This window comes from Panthera onca, chromosome D4 (assembly GCF_046562875.1).
Source record: "Panthera onca isolate mPanOnc1 chromosome D4, mPanOnc1 haplotype 2, whole genome shotgun sequence".
Lineage (NCBI taxonomy): Eukaryota > Metazoa > Chordata > Mammalia > Carnivora > Felidae > Panthera > Panthera onca.
In genome coordinates, this window is record NC_138351.1 from 1,577,090 (window position 1) to 1,595,824 (window position 18,735).

Sequence of the window (18,735 nt, forward strand, 5' to 3'; positions counted from 1 at the left end):
TTTAAACCCTGCCTCATAAAGGTGTCCTGTGATTCAGCACATACAGATGAGGTAAAACTAGGACTGTTTTCACTGGGGCTTGTTTTCTTCTGCTGGTTTGTCTTGCCCAGTATTTATTTTGTTTTCTTTTTCCCTGACCATTAGCTCTTGATGTAATACAAAATTTCAACCATGTAAAACTTCATTTACATAAGTTATTCATGCTCTATTCTGTCCCCGAGATAGGGGGCTCTTCTGTTACTAAGGATCTATAAAACAGAAACCATTTAACATAGCACTCAAGTACAAGGTTGGACATCTATCAACAGCTTTATATGTAAAATGTAATTTAAATATGTCACCCTGGGTGGCTCAGTCAGAAGCGTCTAACTTCTGCTCAGAGCATGATGTCACGATCCGTGAGTTCGAGCCCCCTGTTGGACTGTGTGCTGACAGCTCAGAGCCGGGAGCTGCTTCGGATTCTGTGTCTTCCACTCACTGCACCCCTCCCCTGTTCACACTCTGTCTCTCCCTCTCCAAAAAGAGACATTAAAAAAATTTTTTTAATAAATAAATATGTCACCCTTAAATTCTATATATATCCAAACTATCGGTCACATTTAGGGGAAAATTGAAAGTAGTGTTTGGAAGATTAAAAACCACAGCCTTTACCGGGCACCTGCCCGGCCCCTGTGGAGTGGCCGCAGAGAGGACGCACGAGTGCCATGGAAGTGAACGGAACTGTGGGGTCCCATGAAAACCAGAAGTGGAGGCTCACGCCTCGGAGGCAGCTGAGCCTTTGTCCTGCGTCCTTTGTCCTCACCCTGGCAGGGGCCTGAGACAGACAGGAACTGCCAGAAGTGGCCTGGAGAGAAAGAAGCAAGAGCAGCAAGGGCCCCATACAAGATTGGGACCCTTGACGGCTGGGGACTCAGATCAAGCCTTATTCTCGTGTGGCGCGCGTCGTGGAATGTATGGACGGACTAGGGGCACGTGTTCCCGGGAGACGTTTTTGTAGCTGCCATCAAAGACGTTGCCAGCATGGATCGCGTGACACGCAGATTACAATGACGCTTTCCTGTGTTTGGCAGCCGTATTTGAACTTAGAAGTATTGCAGGATACAAAGTTCACAAGCTCAGGTCCTGGAATCTGAGCCCCTGAGGTTTTGTAGCAGGTTCCTCACACACAGTCGTGACACCGTGGCGTTTCTTTCCAGGAAGCAACTTCACTCGTGCTGGCAACGCTCAGTTGGGTTCGAACCCAAAGAACTGAGCCCCGAACGCCATGTGGCATAGTTTTTTATATATTTTTTACTTCTTTGTCTCCCATATATGGTAACATGCAAACGTGCAGTCCGATTAAGTGGTCTCACATTACAAGGCCGTGAGGGTTGTTGTCACCTACGCATGTAGTCAGGTTGCCTTGAGGGTTTTTTTTCTTTCCTTAGGGAAGGGACCCTCCCACAGTTTGACTCCGTTATATAGTTTGTTGGTTTGAGCGAGTGTGATCTTTAGACCACTGCCCATTTCCTTTTCCTTTCCGTGCGTGTTCTACCGTGATGGTGGATCGCCGGCGTGAGGGAGGCGTGAGCTCACACATGTAGAGGGAGGGGGTGGGGCCTGCAGAGGGGAGGGTCTGCGAGGTGTTTATCTTTTTTTTTTAATTTTATTTTTAACGTTTATTAATTTTTGAGACAGAGAGAGACAGAGAGACAGAGCATGAATGGGGGAGGGTCAGAGAGAGAGGGAGACACAGAATCCAAAACAGGCTCCAGGCTCTGAGCGGTCAGCACAGAGCCCGACGGGGGGCTCGAACTCACGGACCGCGAGATCATGACCTGAGCCAAAGTCGGACGCTTAACCGACTGAGCCACCCAGGCACCCCATGCAAGGTGTTTATCTTAAGATAAACTTAAGACCTTAAACACTCGAAGTCTGTGATAGTTTAAATGAGACCATAATAGGGGCGCCTGGGTGGCTCAGTCGGTTAAGCGGCCGACTTCAGCTCAGGTCATGATCTCGCGGTCCGTGAGGGCTGTGAGTTCAAGCTCCGCGTCGGGCTCTGTGCTGACAGATCAGAGCCTGGAGCCTGTTTCGGATGCTGTGTCTCCCTCTCTCTGACCCTCCCCTGTTCGTGCTGTGTCTCTCTCTGTCTCAAAAATAAATAAATGTTTAAAAAAAAAAATTTTAAAAATAAATAAAGGAGACCATAATAACTTTAAATTAAAACCAGTTTCAGTGTTTTGGACAGTATTACTTGGACATTTATGAAACATTGAGTTTAATTAAACCTTAGTAATGATAAAATTGTCGGTGACTGGAAGATCACCTCATTATCTGCTTGTATTTCATGATTTTGCTCACATAATTACATATTAATACATACATGAAGAGGAAGTTGCAAAATTACCTCTGAAGAATTTCTAGCATTATTCTATTTATAGGTGTGTATTCAGCTTCTTTTTTTAAATTTGTAAATGTTTATCTTAATGTTTTAAATTTATATCCAAATTAATATATAGTGCAACAGTCGTTTCAGGAGTAGATTCCTTAATGCCCCTTACGCATTTAGCCCATCCCCCCTCCCTTAACCCCTCCAGTAACCCTCTGTTTCTTCTCCATATTTAAGAGTCTCATTTTTTGTCTCCCTCCCTGTTTTTATATTATTTTTGCTTCCCTTCCCTTATGTTCATCTGTTCTATGTCTTAAGGTCCTCATATAAGTGAAGTCATATGTTATTTGTCTTTCTCTGACTAATTTCACTTAGCATAATACCTTCCAGTTCCATCCACATACTTGCAAATGGCAAGATTTCATTCTTTTTGATTGCCGAGTAATACTGCATTGTATGTATATATATATATATATACCACATTTTCTTTATCCATTCATCCCTCAATGGACATTTGGGCTCTTGCCATACTTTGGCTATTGTCGATAGTGCTGCTATAAACGTGGGGGTGCATGTGTCCCTTCGATACAGCACACCTGTATCCCGTGGATAAATGCCTAGTAGTGCAATTGCTGGGTCGTAGGGTAGTTCTATTTTTTAGTTTTTTGAGGAACCTCCATACTATTTTCCAGAGTGGCTGCACCAGTTTGCATTCCCACCAACAATGCAAAAGAGATCCTCTTTTTCTGCATCCTCGCCAACATCTGTTATTGCCTGAGTTGTTAATGTTAGCCATTCTGACAGGTATGAGGTGGTATCTCATTGTGGTCTTGATTTGTATTTCCCTGATGATGAGTGATGTTGAGCATTTTTTCATGTGTTGGTTGGCCGTCTGTATGTTCCTTGGAGAAGTGTTTATTCATGTCTTTTGCCATTTCTTCACTGGATTATCGTTTCACTGGAGTATTGTTTTTTGAGTGTTGAGTTTGATAAGTTCTTTATAGATTTTGGATACTAACCCTTTATCTGGTATGTCGTTTGCAAATATCTTCTCCCATTCTGTCGGTTGCCTTTTAGTTTTGCTGATTGTTTCCTTCGCTGTGCAGAAGCTTTTTATTTTAATGAAGTCCCAATAGTTCATTTTGCTTTTGTTTCCCTTGCCTCTGGACACGTGTTGAGTAAGAAGTTGCTGCAGCCAAGATCAAAGAGGTTCGAGGATTTTGATGGCTTCCTGTCTTACATTTAGGTCTTTCATCCATTTTGAGTTTATTTTTCTGTATGATGTAAGAAAGTGGTCCAGGTTCATTCTTTTGCATGTCACTGTCCAGTTTTCCCAGCACCACTTGCTGAAGAGACTGTCTTTATTCCATTGGATATTCTTTCCTGCTTTGTCAAAGATTAGTTGGCCATACGTTTGTGCGTCCATTTCTGGGTTCTCTATTCTGTTCCATTGATCTGAGTGTCTGTTTTTGTGTCATGTATTCAGCTTCTTAATGACCATTTCTGACAATCTTATAAGAAGCCAGTTTGACTCACCTCTGTAATTATTAGCTGAGGAGGGAACAGAAATGCATCTCAGAGCATATGGTTTGAGCTCAAGATGCAGCCCCTCTCCCGCCGCACGGACGCTGTCTCATAACCGGGTCACGCTTCCTGCAGGCAGACGATGGGCGCGTGTTTGTTGGCTGTGTTTACGATGACTTTCCGTCCTCACCCGGGGCCGGGGGGGGGGGGGGGTGACACGGGAGAATTGGGTCTCCCACATCCCTCTACTCCTCCCTTCAATTCCGTTTTTTAGACAAGGTGTTTATGGCCACATTTCATGCTGTCACCTCGCCTCCAGCCTCTGCTTGTTCCTGAAAGTGCTGTTTGCTGTGGAGCAGGGGTGAAGGTGGATGGTCTGTCCCCAGCCCCTCGAAGCTGATCTTGGAATCCCTGCAGCAGGGGTGGAACCATCTGAGGAGAAGCGCTCGTGGGCAGTGGAGAGGGGAGTGGTTGTGTGGAGGGGACATGATGTGTCACGGGGGAGCCACACTGTTGGTCTCACCCATGAGCGAGTGAACAGGTTCTGTTGGGATGAAGTCAGGACGGGGCCCCTGTGTCACAGGCCGACTCAGAACTCGGTGTCTCCCAGGACAGAAGCCACTGCCCAGGACCTAAGATTATACAAGCGTGAAGTAAAATTTAAATGTGTAATTATAAAGTAGGTAACTGAGGAGTTTCTTGAAGAGTTTTTTAGCTTAATACAATTAAAATGAAATATGAAAAAATGTTGCAAAAACTATGAGAAAGTAGAAAGAAACACGGTTATGGGAATTTGAAATTTCTCAGTTGGAAATTTCTTCCTTCAGGGTCTGAGACCCATTCGGTAACTTACACAGCAGCACAGAAATGACATTCACGAGTTGTGAGGGAGGCCTTGGGACAAGGACATGTTTGGGGAGAACAGAGTCAAAAGGAAGAGAACAAAGCACATTCGGGCTTGGGGCTCAGGAGGACATGCCCCAGGTGAGATGGAAGGCACGTGGGGGTGTGTCCTGTGGGGTGGAAAAGGCCCCCAAGGGCCCTTCTGAAACAGTCACGAGCCATCCAGGTAGGACTTGGGTGCTTTTTATATTGTCTGTTCTACTGGTCTCCCAGGGTCGCTTCCCAAGAAAACCACCATTGAAAGCGTGTGTGGTTCCGTCCAGACTCTGCCCTGGCTGCCCTTCTGGTTTTTGCTTCTCTGGGGGCCCCGGGTCAGGGCGACTGCGTTCCGGCCAGACGTCGTATGCACTGAGGTTTCAATTTCATATAGTTTTCACATGGCACAAGCTTGTGGTATTTTCCTGACCATTTCCAAATGTGAAAACCATTTCGACCGCTGTGCAGACTCGGGCTGTGGAACCTGCAGCAGCTGCAGTCTACGCCACCGGGCCCGCTGCTCCCGCTCCCGGGCAGCTCAGGACCCTCCACGTGCACCTCGAGACTTCGTCTTCAGAATCTTTCGGGATGTGTTTCCAACATGGTGGGTCCCTGAGATCCCCGGTGCTTCCCGGGGCTCACATATCAAGACAAGGGCTGGGGAGCAGGCGGGGGCAGTGGGGACTCGGGACCAGAAAACACCCGCAGGCACACCCAGGCCCTGCCACTTAACTGTGCGTCCGCGGTCAGTGCTGCCACGATGGTCTGGCTTTCTCAGGTTTGGGAGCCTCTGCAGGCTGGGAATACAGGGTTTCTGGGTTTTTGACTAAAGCAGCATTTAGGACACATTTTTTCTGCCCTCCAGCTCCAGACAGGGATACACTCAGCATTTCCCAGTTATTTTCTTGGGTGGTTTTTGGTGTGGGGCCCCAGGAGCCTGCGTTAACCCACCCACGGGTCTGGTCTCTGCTCCCCACCCCAGCGAGCTGCTGCGCTCCCTGAATTTCACCCCCCACATCCTGGGTGTGGACGTGCACGGAGCTGGGTGGCCGTTTTGTTTCGTGTCCAGAGCCACACCCAGGAGAGCTGGGCAGTGCTGTTTACAAGAGAGGATCCAGTAACAGTTCATCTCCCCTCATGGCTTTCACTCCAGCAACATAAACAACAGTCTAGAAAACCTGCTTGGAGTAAAGTCGGTGTCGTCAGACTTGGAAGTAGTCTTTCCTTCCCCTCTGCAATCAGCACAGTAGAGTGGGGCTCCTTTTTATCCAGCCTTGTAGCCTGGGGGCTTCATCAGGGGTCAGCCGATGGCGTCATGAGCGCTTGCAGAGAGAGTCTGCCGTCTCTTCTGGTGGCTGAGCTGAGCGGAAAGTCTCCTAATGGCACCTCCAGTCCACAGTGGGTCCTGTTACTCCAGACGGGGACCGATCTCTCCTCCACAGCTGTCCTAGAGCAGCCCTCTCTCCTCCAAGATCACCGTCCGACCCAGAGGACAGAGCCCCTGGCCAGCACGTGGCCCGGAAAACCCTCAGCGAGTGAATGAATGATGCACTGTTAGATTACTGAAAAATAATGCGATTCCTGCCCGTGCCTTCCCTCTCCAGCGAGGCGCCTTGTGCCCTCAGAGTAGGGGCAGCAGGCACTGCTGTGAGATGTGCTGATGCGGGAAAGGCACTGAGGTCGTGAAGAGGCCAGTGTGATCACCGCGAGGAGGGGAAAGGGAGGACCCTGGGGGAGCACCGAGGAGATCCCTCGCTAGTTTGTTTCTGGTGTGTTTGTGCAGGAGGATTCAAGGGGCCATGTCTGTGCACACCACTGCAGCCTGCCATCCTGAGGTCTTCACACTGGAGGCTGCAAAGCGTAGGGAAATGCTGGTTCCCACTGAGACTTCCTGCTGAGACAGAACGAATAAGGGAGGAGGGAGAACTCGTTCCTCTGGTGGAAAGCCACTAATGAACGTGGAAAGATATGGAGATGGTCGTTGGCAGTCCTCCTGTGGCTGACTCAGCCCCTCGGCAGCCTCGGGAACCAGGCTGGTGAGCAGACGTCCCACAAGGAGCTGGACAGGGGCCTGGTGTCTCCTGGGAAGACAACAGAGTGTCCACCCTGCTCCCAACGTGGCATCATGAGGAGGCACCAGCCCTGCCCGGGGCCGGTCCACAGCCCAAGAGGCCCACGCACTACAAACTGCCCGCACGCAGTGGGAGCCAGGACACCTGACACGCATCTGCTAGTCGGTAACGTGGGAGAGTGGCCCCACGTGGAGAAATGCCAAGTGTCACTGTAGAAGCACGAGGGACAGCAGGTGTCATGGTTGTGGCTGAGCTTGCGGGGGTGACAGAGGGTCCCGGAGCCCCCAGAACCAAGCCTGTGTGACATCTGTAATCACAGACAAAACGTGTACGGCACCTGCACCCACGTCAGGCCCTTAGGACCTGGTATTTGTCAGGGTCCCTTTCACACGAGAGCCGACTGTTCACGTGCAGATGTCGTAGGCGTTTCTGAGCCTTCTGACGTTCAGAACAATTGGGACACTTGCCTCCGAATGTCTGCGTGCAAGCTGTGCCACAGATACCCGGTGTGGTTCCCGCCAGCGGCCCTCTGAGCCACACAAGTCCCTCCCAGGACCCAGGAGATCAGCTGTCACAGAGCCCCCACCCGCGCCCCCACCTAGAGCGGCAGCGGGTGGGCTCTCCTCCCAGCTCCTTGAGTTTGCGTGCTGTGTCAGAGGACAAAAGCGCTTCCCCACGGAAGGGAAACAGTCCGTGGACTGGGGGAGTCCGGGGCCTCGCACGCAGGGGGAGCTCTCGCCCTGAAGGAGACTTTTGCAGAATGCAAGAGGTCACAGCGAGACCAGGTGGGGGGCTGCTCTCCAGGACAGGATGAGCTCCGGGAGCGGAGCTGGAGGATCGGGGCTGGGGCGAGATGTTGCCAAGCGTGTGACCTGATGAAGGTGTGGATGTGTGCCGGGGGCCAGCCTCCGGGTTTTAAGTCCACACACCCCCTCACTGCCCTCTCCTGCCCATACCCTGCTTCTCCTGGCACCGAGGCCTCTGGAAGGGCCTGCCTGTGCCTTTGCCTTTGTCTCACTTACCCCCCCCCCCCGCCCCCCGCTTGGACTCTTCTTCACCCACCAGAACCTGGCACAGGGCCCACTGCCCCAGCCACCCCGACTCTGTCTCCTGGCCCTGCCCACCTCCCAGCTACACCTGCACCCTTCTCCACGTGACCGCTGCTGCTTTTTGGGGCCTGGACAAGCCAGCTCGATCCTGTGTGGGCGGGCCCTGTGCTACCCCCCATCTTCCCATCATTCAGGTGTGAACCCAAGTGTCACCGGCTTTAGGAGGCCCCCTGACCGCCTGCCAGTCCCCCGCGACCACCCGCATCTCTCCACGGGGCTCACCCCTGGACCCATGTGGCACCGAGTAGGCCTTTACAGACAATACCCTTCACCTGAGGGGGCAAAGCTGCCAGGTCCCGAGAGTAGAGGAATGACCCTTGCAGAAAGAAGCTGGCACCGTTCTAGCCGTAGACTTGGCTGAGTTCTGATGGGTGCCTCTGCAGACCGTCCCCCCTCCCCAGCCCCACCCCGCGACTCCTGCTCTGTTCTCTCCTTTTCTAGACTCATAAATATGGCCTTCTGTGTCTGCCTTCTTTAACTCAGCATATTGCTTCTGAGGTTTGTCCGTGCTCGTGTGTGGATAGCACTGCTGCTGAGCGTTGTTCCGTTGTACAGACTGCGCGGGTGGTTTCGGCCCTCCGCTACGGGGGAAACAGGCCTCATTTATGCGGTGAAAGGATCACTCGCTGTTTCCAGTCTGGGGCTCTGATTCTCTGGACATGTTTTCGTTTCTCGTGGGTAAATACTTAGAGGAGTGGGACTGCTGGATCACATGGTACATGTGTGTCTAACTCCTTAGGACGTCTCCAGACTTCGCTCCCCACCAGCAGTGGGTGATATTCTACTTGCTACACATCTCCACCAAAACTTGTGGTTAGTCTTTTTAAATTAACTGTTCTGGCGGGTGCGAGGTGTTGTCTCACTGTGGCTTTAATTTGCATTTTCCTAATGACTAGTGACGGTACCTTTCGCCTTCCACGTCTCTTTTTTGGTTAAGTATCTTTAAATCCTTTCACCGTTCTATAAATTAGGTTGTTTGTCTTCTCGTTAATGAGTTGTAGGTGTTCTTTACATATAGTCTGAGGCTGGCCTTTTTAAGAGCGATAATTTCTAATTCTGACAAAGCCAACTTATCATTTACCCAATTTATTCTTCTTTTACAGATCCTTTTTCTTTTGTATCTGAGAAATCTTTGGCTAGCCAAGGACTACAGATATCTTCTATTTGGGGTGCCTGGGTGGCTCAGTCTGGTTAAGTGTCCAACTTCGGCTCAGGTCGTGATCTCAGGCTCTGTGCCGTCAGTGCAGAGCCTGCTTCTGATCCTCTGTCTCCCCTTCTCTCCGCTCCTCCCTTGCTTATGTTTGCGTACTCTCTCTCAAACAACAACAAAAAAAGATTTTCTGTTTTTCGTAAGTTTTATAGTTTTAGCTATTGCATTTAGATCTCTGGTCTACTTTTGTGTAAGACATAAGCATGGGGGCTCATTTTTCTACTTGTGTACGTTCAGTTGTCCTGGCACCATCTCTTAAAAACTCTGGGATGCGTTTTGTCCCTCAGTGAAACCTCACTGGTCCAGGCTGTCATCAAAATACAAGATGTTATTAAAATGTGACTAGATCCAAGACCGTTAAATGGAGAAGGAACAGTCTTTTCAACAATGATGCGGGGACAACTGGATATTCACAGGCAAAACAGTGAAGTTGGACCCCTGCCTCACAGCACATACAAACATTAACTCAAATGGATCAAAGGCCTAATTTTAAAAACTAAAAATCTAAAACTCTTAGAAATGAACGTAGGTGTAAATCTCTGTAACCTTGGGCTAAACAATGATTTCTTAGCTATAACACCAGAGCACAAGCAAAAAAAGAACAAAAATAAATAAATTGGACTTTATCAGAATTAAAAACTTCATGCAGGTTGACACCGTTAAGGAAGTAAAAAGACAATCCACAGAATGGGAAAAAGTCCACGTATCTGATAAGTGATTTGTACGTAGACTACATAAAGAGCTATTATAACTCAATAATAAGAAAAACACCCTAGTTTAAAAAATAGGCAAAGGATCTGAACAGACATTTCTCCAAAGAAGGTATGCAAATGATCGATGATCAATGATCACTGTCCTTGGCCATGAGGAAATGCAAATCAAAACCAGTGACCTACCACCTCACACCCACCAGGAGGGTGAGAATGGTTTCTCAAGGGAGGGCGGGTGGTAACAAGTGTTGTCAGCAAGGAGATGGAGAAATCGGGACCCTCAGACACCGCAGGTGGGACCCTAAAAACAGTGCAGCCCCTGTGGAGAACAGTTGGGCAGCTCCACTCCTAGATACCTAGCCAAGAGGAACAAAAACATGTGCCACAAAAACCACACACCGGCGTTCACAGCAGCATTATTTCCAGTAGCCAAAAAGTAAAAAGCACCCACGTGCTCATTGGCAGATGAATGGATGACGACAATCGGTCCGTCCGTACGGCGGGGGTTATTCTGCAGTGTAAAGGAGTGATGAGTGCCACGTGGGCGGGCCTTGGAAACATCCTCCCTGAAAGACGCCAGTGACAAAAGACCACATCTTGAGTGACCCCATTTGTACGAGATATCTGGAGACAGTGTTGGCTTACCGCTGCACAGGGACTACTGAGGGGATGCAGGGGTGGTAGCTAAAGGTACAGAGTGTCTTTATGGGGTAATGAAGACGTTCTGAAGTTAGCGGTGATGTTGTAAAACCTTGGTAAAATACTAAAAGCCCCTGAATTATATACACTTTAAAGGAGTAAATGTTATGTGAATTTGTTACCAATTAAAAAAAATTGAATCAGCTAGACGATCTTTGGGAAAATATTAAAGTCAAGAAGAACTAACATACTTGTGGACCCTCAGGTATACTTAAACTCAGAACTCAAGGTTTTCCATTCGTGTAACTGGGAGGCAGGCAGGGGCGCCTTGGTCATTCCCCTTCCGCGCTGGGCTGGCATCACAGACATGTAATGAGAGGCTGGTTTTCTCTGAAGCTCTGTGAAAAATTCTGTTCCCTTTGGACCAGCAGCCTTTTCAACAGCAAAGCGAGTCTCAGGTGTGACAGGGTCTGAACCAAATTGCCAGCATGCCCCTGGCCACTGTTTCTGTACCACAAACCCCAGGCATGTGGCAAGCAGCTGAATAAACACCATTTTGAACCCCCTCCTGGGACGAGCTTGTGAAGGCCGACAGGCCCCACATGTGCAGAGCTGTTCCCGGCCTTCCCAGACACCGTGAAAGCACAAACCTCGTCAGACACGAGACACTGTTGAAATGTGCCGACTCACATCTAGAGCTCGGCACATTTCATGACTTGTCTGTCTTCACCCCTGTCGGCGACACGGCCCGCCCCCCCGGGTCTCTGGGCACCAGCGGAGGCATGCAGGCTCTGCGCTCCGGGCCCCCCGCCCTGTCTCCTCTCCTGCGTGTGCTCGTGCCCAGAGTGTCTCAGGTCACCAGGCAAGTGCAAGAAGCTGATAAACGGGCCACGTTATTCCCTCTTGTACAAGGAAACTCTCCTCACAACCAGCAGAAGCTCTCCAGAAATCTGAACACCTGGCCTCTTCCTAATGTCAGCATGTCAACTTTTTGCTTTTGAGAAGGCCTGGCCAGGTTGGGAGGTCAGCCACCCCGGGGGCCCCACGCTGGAGCAGGCCCGGCCTCGTGCTCACGTGCCCCTCAGCACCCCTCCTACAGCTGTTATTAATTCAGAAGAGCTTGAGGTTTAAAAAGCAACCAGCACTTTCCATTTAAAACACTTTGGTATACACTCTCTCAGAAACACAGTTTCACTGAAATTAGAAACTGTCTGTAAGCTTAAACCAGGCCCAGCCCAGCATTTGGTCAGAACAGCTTGGTGTTTGGACGTGTTCTTGCTCTGTCGGCATCTTTCCCACACGGGTCTGGGAGCAGTGGCCTCACTCACTGGCAACAGGCTCGCTGGTATTGGGGCTGGTCCTTGAGAAGCTGTACCACGTCTTTGTCCCTACAAGACCTCCTTCTGTGGAGCTGACTTGGCACAGTCCTGTCCTCTGAAATCCCGGGTTCTGCCACCCACACCACCAGCCCTGCCCCCAAGTGTCCCATGAGGCTCAGGGCTAGCCATGGTGGCTTGGTGTGGGACATGGCAGGGCTCCCTTCTGACCTCTCAGAGCTCAGAACCCAGAGCAGCCAGACACAGGTCCTGGGGGAGACCGACACCGAACTGGCTGGGAAAGCCCAGGGCTCTGTGCTATGCAGGAGCCGTCTGCCCATGACTCCGGGCACACGGATGTGCAAGAGCACTGAACAGTGAGCTTGACGATGGACGGAGTAGGAGCATCCACCATGGCAGGGGCCTCCATCTGATGGGCTTTTAGGGCCAGACACTAAAGCTGTAGGGCACAACACGGATCGTCAGGGCAGGCGTCACCTTGCTGAGTTGTGAGGGACACCCCAGAGCATGGCTGGCTGGCCTTTTCAAGCTACCCTGTTCGAGAGAACAGGACAGTTGGAGGGGCCACCCCTGAGCAGAGGGCCCAGGGAGGCAGCATAGCCAGAGCAGGCAAACTCGTGAAACTGGGATGAAGCTGTTCACCATCCTGCTAACACTGAGGGGTTGATGGTGTAGGCACATGGGGGCCTCGTGGCAATGGAAAGATCTAGAATAGGCGCCAGTGAGCAGAGAAGGCAGGAGTACGGTGGCCATGATGCCACAGGCCAGGTCTGAGGACCCAGAGGGGGTCTCGGAGGACCAGCCAAGAGGGTTCCCGACTGCACGTGGACAGAACTCAAACTTCAGCCAGCAGGAGTCGAGAGCAGAGCAGATACATACAGTCAGAGCATGTGGGAGACACAAAAAGGAAAGGAGGAAGTCTCGTCTCGTCTTGGTTCAGGGTCTGGTGCACGTGTCCCCTCAGGCAGCCAGGAACCGGTTAGAACAACGATGAGGAACCCAGGGTCCTTGGCGTTAAGGTGTCCAGCTTGGCAGGTCACGCACGTGACGGCTCCGTCTGGTCATTCTCACCTGGTCCTTCCTCACGTGTGCTCTGTTCCAGAGCAGTCACGGGCTCCTGTTCCGCACGAGGAGGACATAACCATCTGCACCCTGACACGTGTAAAGCAGGGCTGCAGGTTTTTGTGGACTCCTTCGGCCCCCTGGTCTCTCGGCCATAGCATCGCGAGGCCACGTGCTGGATTGGTCATGGTGCACCTGCAACTCTAAAGACTTTACTCGGGCTCCTCGCTCCTGTTCAGTCACCTGACTTCTCTAACCACTTGCTGTCCTGCAGGAGAAGTACTCAGAAGCTGTGCGCCTCCCGGAGGGGGCCGCCTCCAGCTGCATGGTGGTCCAGAGCCCCCGCCAGCCCGGGTAAGTGCAGACGCCCTCCAGGCCCAGCCTCCCCAGTACCCAGCCACTTGCTTCCTGTGAAACGCGAGGATTACAAGTAAGAGGAAACAAGTGTGAACTGCGTAACAGACCTCTCACTGTGTCTGTGGGGTCATGTTGGGTGTGCAGCCAGGGGCAGCGGACCAGGAGGGGAGGCCGGGAGGCCACGGGTGCTGGGTGAGGGAGGACTCCTCTGGGTCCTGTGTGTGCATGCGGGGAGCCCCCTGCACGCCACGTGCCTTCACGGCCTGTGTAGGAGCGCCTCGAGGGGTTTTGTTTTCAAGCTTAAAACGATGTCCTAATTACGTAGGTTTCTCAGACTTGCCTTGGCGGCTCCTCGACCTTTCCAAAATTGGCTTCTGGTGATGCGTGTAGCTGCAGGCAGTTCATTCCTTTTCGGTGGTTCTGTTCCATTAGGCGAACGCTGTCTTTCTGCCTTCTTTGGGTTGTGCGCATTTGGGTGACCCGTCCTTTTCTACTATGTCTGACGCTCCTTTCGTGTCCCCAGACACCCGAGTACACAGGCTTCTGTACCTGGAAGTGAAATGCCCGGGTCTTAGGGTAGAGTCAGCTTTCCGTCCGGGCTGACACGTTTCAAAGTACTTTATCTGTTTGTGTTCTGCACAGGTGGGTTTTTAGTTCCTGTGGGATGCCTGTGGGTCCCTCACGTGGCCACACCACCAGCACGTCGTGGGTACACAACAGCACCTTGCTGGGTCTGGGGTACATGTTCCTCTTCGCTAAGCATGTCGGACACGTCTCCCCGGCCAGACCTGATGTGTGCCACGGGCAGACGTGTCCGGGGTCACATCCTCGGGGAGGGTGGCAGGTGCCGCGTGCAGTTCACGCTTCCCACCAGGTTTCGGGAACCTCTTGGCGACAGATCTTAACCTCTTTCAGGTTTGAGCTCGTAATCATTTGGAGGATACAAATAGATGACGAAGGGAAGGTTTTGCCAAGGCTGGATCTTCTCACCAAAGTGCCACAGCAAGGTAGGGCCCAGGTGGTGTTCCGGTGACTTACCGTGCCCAACAGTCTCCTGCTTACGTCCTCTGGCTTTACATGGCCAGAATCAAAAGTTTTTTGTATCAGTTAAAAAAATGTTTTCAGCGGTAATCACTCGAAAAGCACACGTGAGGGGGCACTGTTCCCCCAAGGCCCTCTGTTCTGTCCCCACCTGTGCCACGCAGGTCGGTGCCTCGTGCACAGTCACGACCCTCATCGCCCCGTTCGGTGCCCCCGGTCGGGAAGGCGGGTGCGTCTGGATGAAGCTGCTCAGCCGGCCCGTTCTCTTCGCAGCCCTGGAGCTGGACAAGAACCGAGTCCTGGAAACTGCTCCCCTCGGCTTCCGGGCCCTGCTGGGCGTGCTGGGCATTGAAGCCACTCTAGAGAGCCTGATTAAGTCGCTCTGCGTGGGGGAAAACCACTAGTTCCTGGCAAACATGCAGGTGTGTGATTTTATTCGACGTAAACAGTTGCCGTTTCCCACACAGGAGCCACGCCTTTAGGACACATGGTCTGTGCAGTTACGCCCGTCGTAAACACGTGTCGGGACGGGGAAAAATAAACACGGCTATTTGAATAGAAGATCCAGCACGTACAGTGTAGTTGAAAAAATAAGCTTAACCTTTGAGACCGTGCAGGAGTGAGTGTCCCTCTTCGGATTCAGAGAGCATCTGGTCCTGCTCTCGCCAAGGCTGAGGGTGGAGGCGTCCTGGAGGTCAGCCCAGCCCCTGCAGTCCCGAGGGCCCCACCTGACACCTAGGGTGACGCACCGCCCTCCTCCCCTTCCCGCCTGGAGAGCAGCACTCACACGTACAAAGTGGTCAGCCTCCAAAGTGTCTTTTCATCTCATCCTGTGTTTTCACACGAGGCTCCACACAGGACCCCCACCCCCACCCCTGTCGCCTCAGGGCGGCACTGGCCTTGGGGGCCATTGACGATGTTCGAATCGGTGGAGACCCTGCTTGAAGCCAAGTCAGGGGAGGGGCCGCACCGGACGGTGAGGTGGACACCGCCTGGCAGGGCCCCATCGGTCTCTTTCCCTGGGCGGATGCCGGCCCTTTTGGCCAGGACTGGCCCCAGAGGCTGCCCGGCCCACTCCTCGCAGAGCCAGGGTCCTCTGCACACCGTGATGAGACCTCGGGCCAGACCACCACCACAGATGCTTCCCTCCACACAACCCTCGCCCCCCCACATGCTCATGAGGGTGAGACACATGCTCCTTGAGCATCTTTTTTCCACCTCCGAGGGTGGAGGAAGTCAGTGTTCGGACAAAGCTGAGTAAATTCTAGAAGAGCTTGCTTGATTCAAACAACTGTAATTCTCAAGTTATCACAAAATTCCCCACGAAAGTTTACAATCAGCAAAATATTCTTATTTTCCACGTAGCATTTTCATACAATTCCATGGTTTCGCTATTATAATCTTATGTTACAATAAGCCTTCATTAGTCCCTCAAAACAGTGATATAAATAATCTGTACAACCTACCAGAGAATAAAAAACTGAAGCCAAGATTCCTGACAGTTTTCATAGCAGCCGGGCACACCTGCAGGGGGCGACCCTGATGAGAACCTCTTGGTGCCAGCCAGGAGGGGCTCGTCTCACGGGAGCAAGGGCCCCGAACACCCGGCGTGCGCGGCGCACGGCCGCCTGGACACCCGCCCCGGGCAGCAGCTCTCTCCCAGCACCACAGCAGCACCTGCCCGCAGGAAGGAGTGCCCGGTGTCCCCTACGGTTCAGATCAGATCGTTTGGCTAAAAACGGCCAGCGCTCGTTTGAGTGGTATCCACCCCCTGACCTGAGTCCTGTGCTCCCCGCTGACCCTGCGCAGAGCAGGGTGTGTGGCCCCTCCACAGAGACCCCGAGTCCACACAGCCCAGGGCCCACATCCACGCCAGCCACCCCCACTCTGCAGCAGGGAGCCCGCTACGCCTGCGCTACCTGGTGGCTCGCACGGAAGAAGGGACCACGTCACCCAGCTGGGAAAGTTCCAGTAGTATCCATGTTTTCTTTCAAGTCCAAACTGTAAGACGTACGCGACAATTCAAGTTTTCTGTGTTAGAGTCTGGTGGTAGGAGATCCAAACCTCGGGTCTTGAGGCTCTCGTGCCAGAGGTTAGACGCGAACCCCGGGTGGAAGGTGTAGGGCCACAGCACGCAATGGGGCACACGTCCGACACATCTCGTCCTGGACGGCGTGGGTGGTGATCGTGCATTCCGGGTCACCCAGACGCAGTCCCCACCTGGACGGGGGTTAAAAAGCGAAAACATTCACAGCCAAAAGTCACCCAACACGACAAAAAGTAGCTCTACCATTTGACCTTCACATTCTGTGTTCAAGTTTCAGGGACACCACAGGAGGCGGTTAGACCTGGTGCAGAACTAACGTGCAGTCCTCACTTTCCTTGAACCTGGCTGACATCACGGCCGCGTCTTTGGCGTGTACAGTCTTTGAGTAGTAGTTGACGATCTTCCCATCCAGTTTATACTGGTGTGGAATGCTCTCATAGGGCTTGAGGTCGAGGTCCAGCACAGACACAGAGAAGGCAAACCTGGATCTCGATGAAGCGACGACAGGCCTCTGCTCAGAGCTGGAAGTGAAAGAGCAGCTTTAGGGCCCACGAACCCCAAATCCTCACGCTGTTCACAGCGCGCACCCCGCTCTGGGCGTCCCCACGCACTCCGTGTATGCCCGCGGATGGGTGTTCCCAAGCCCTGGTGGTGGAGCCGATGCCGGAAAGGGAAGGTTAACAAGGAGCCACGTGTTCCCAACCTGAAGGAAAGCGCCAAGGAGACCGGACCTTTCCTCAACCAGACAGAGAAGACGCTGACAGCAGACTTCCCTTCATTCGTCTCAGGTCCCGAACTCGCGGTTCATGGGTTAGAGCCCCATGTCATGCTCTGCGCTAACAGCACGGACCCTGCTTCAGATTCTGTCTCCCTCTCTCTCTGTCCCTGCCCTGCTGCTCGCACACACTTTGTCTCAAAATAAACTTAAAAAAAAAAAAAAAAAAAAAAAAAAACCACTTTGAGGCTAATTCTGAACTTTGTACTAAGATTGCTGTGTGCCCATCCCACTCAGCTCTGAGTGCTTGGTATTGTCTTGCCTCCAAATGACTGGTTAAATGTATTCTATGAGCTCAGTTTAGCCCTATAAAACTACTCACGAGTCCTAGTTTCTCTGATGCTTAACCACTCTTCTAGATTTGAAATCATCCCAAACAGAACACAAATTTCAGAAGGTCCTGCCCAAGAGGGGAAGACCGATGGACACACTCCCGATCGGATGAAACTAATCAAGGCAAGACTCCCACTTAACTCCTGTACCAAAACACTCTTCCAGGGAAATCGACCCCCTGGCTCAGCTACCGGGGTCTCAGCTACCCCCTCCCAAAGGGCAGTCAAGGTCTTGCTTCCGAGGCCTGAGTTCTAGGCAGCAGGGCTGGGACAGCGCATCTCCAGCCTCCAGCAGGTCACTCACGGCACCCGACAGACAAGGTGATGCGCGCGAAGACGGGCATCTCTCCGTGCACGGGGTGGTGGGCGCACAGCCAGAGGCAGCTCCTGCACAAAGTCTGACTGTGTGCCCACCGCACACTCCCAGGAGCACCGGGCACAGCCCCAAAGCCGAAACGCTTCTGCGCTGCTCCACAGGGCTCCCAGGACGTGCACCGTGCCCCATCTGTGTCCGTCAGGCAGCTGGTGAAGTGCGCCAGGGCCCAGGCCGGCCAGCCCACCCTGCACACTCCTGCACGGTCAGGAAGGGCAGTGGGTGACAGCCACATGGTTCTGTCCTCTACCACCACCAGCTCCATCCAGTGAATGGGCACTGCAGTTCCTCCAGGGGTCACAGGGGTGCTCGACTAAACAGAACAGCCTTGTTGTTTTTCAGTTATGCCTTACAGACATCCCTCGGTGTTTCCTATCAGTTCTGTGCCTGCCAGGGAGCAGCAGCCCTGGGAATGTTTAGTTCAACAGCGCCAGAAAAATGAGTGGCTGGCGGCCAACGATAAGGTCATCTTGACCCAGGAACACGTGTCAGAAGGACGTGGGGCCATTCCACAAACGCCGTGTCCACGTGGGGTTTGGCATCGGAGGATCAATGCTGAAGATGCCATCTAATTAGCAAGAGAAGATTATCAGGTTCATCCTGAATTCAAAAAAAAAAAAAAAAAAAAAACGGCAAGGGAGGGTGCCGGACAGTCACGTCCAGGGACACGCTGTTCTTACAGGCTCGGGAAGGGCCGAGAAGGCCAGCACATCAAGAGCTGGCCAGGGCGAGGAACGAGACCTAGGGGGACCTCAGTGGGCACTTGGGGCTTTGAGAGAAAGGAATGTGTACCATGGTCCAAGCTGCTTCTAAATCCTTGGAGTGTATCCTTAGAAACTCATGATAATCTTTAATAAGACAGTCTTTTTAAGTTTTTCTAAGTGTCTTTCCAGCTGT

The 18,735-nt window shown here is 52.1% G+C and overlaps 2 protein-coding genes across 3 annotated transcripts in view; one reads left to right on the plus strand and one right to left on the minus strand.

Moving 5' to 3' along the window:
* CENPP (centromere protein P) overlaps window positions 1-16,732 on the plus strand; it is a 228,469-nt gene extending 211,737 nt beyond the window's left edge. For both annotated transcript variants that reach the window (XM_078436123.2, XM_078436124.2), the window contains exons 6-9: window positions 13,188-13,267; window positions 14,186-14,277; window positions 14,585-14,733; window positions 16,630-16,732. In XM_078436123.2, the coding sequence (XP_078292249.2) occupies window positions 13,188-13,267; window positions 14,186-14,277; window positions 14,585-14,715 (303 nt within the window). In that variant the 3' untranslated portion in view covers window positions 14,716-14,733; window positions 16,630-16,732. The remainder of the gene's footprint in view (window positions 1-13,187; window positions 13,268-14,185; window positions 14,278-14,584; window positions 14,734-16,629) is intronic.
* Window positions 15,590-18,735, minus strand: part of IPPK (inositol-pentakisphosphate 2-kinase) — a 48,849-nt gene continuing 45,703 nt past the window's right edge. Inside the window, exon 13 of the mRNA XM_078436122.2 lies at window positions 15,590-16,879. Within this exon, the coding sequence (XP_078292248.1) occupies window positions 16,654-16,879 (226 nt within the window). The 3' untranslated portion in view covers window positions 15,590-16,653. The remainder of the gene's footprint in view (window positions 16,880-18,735) is intronic.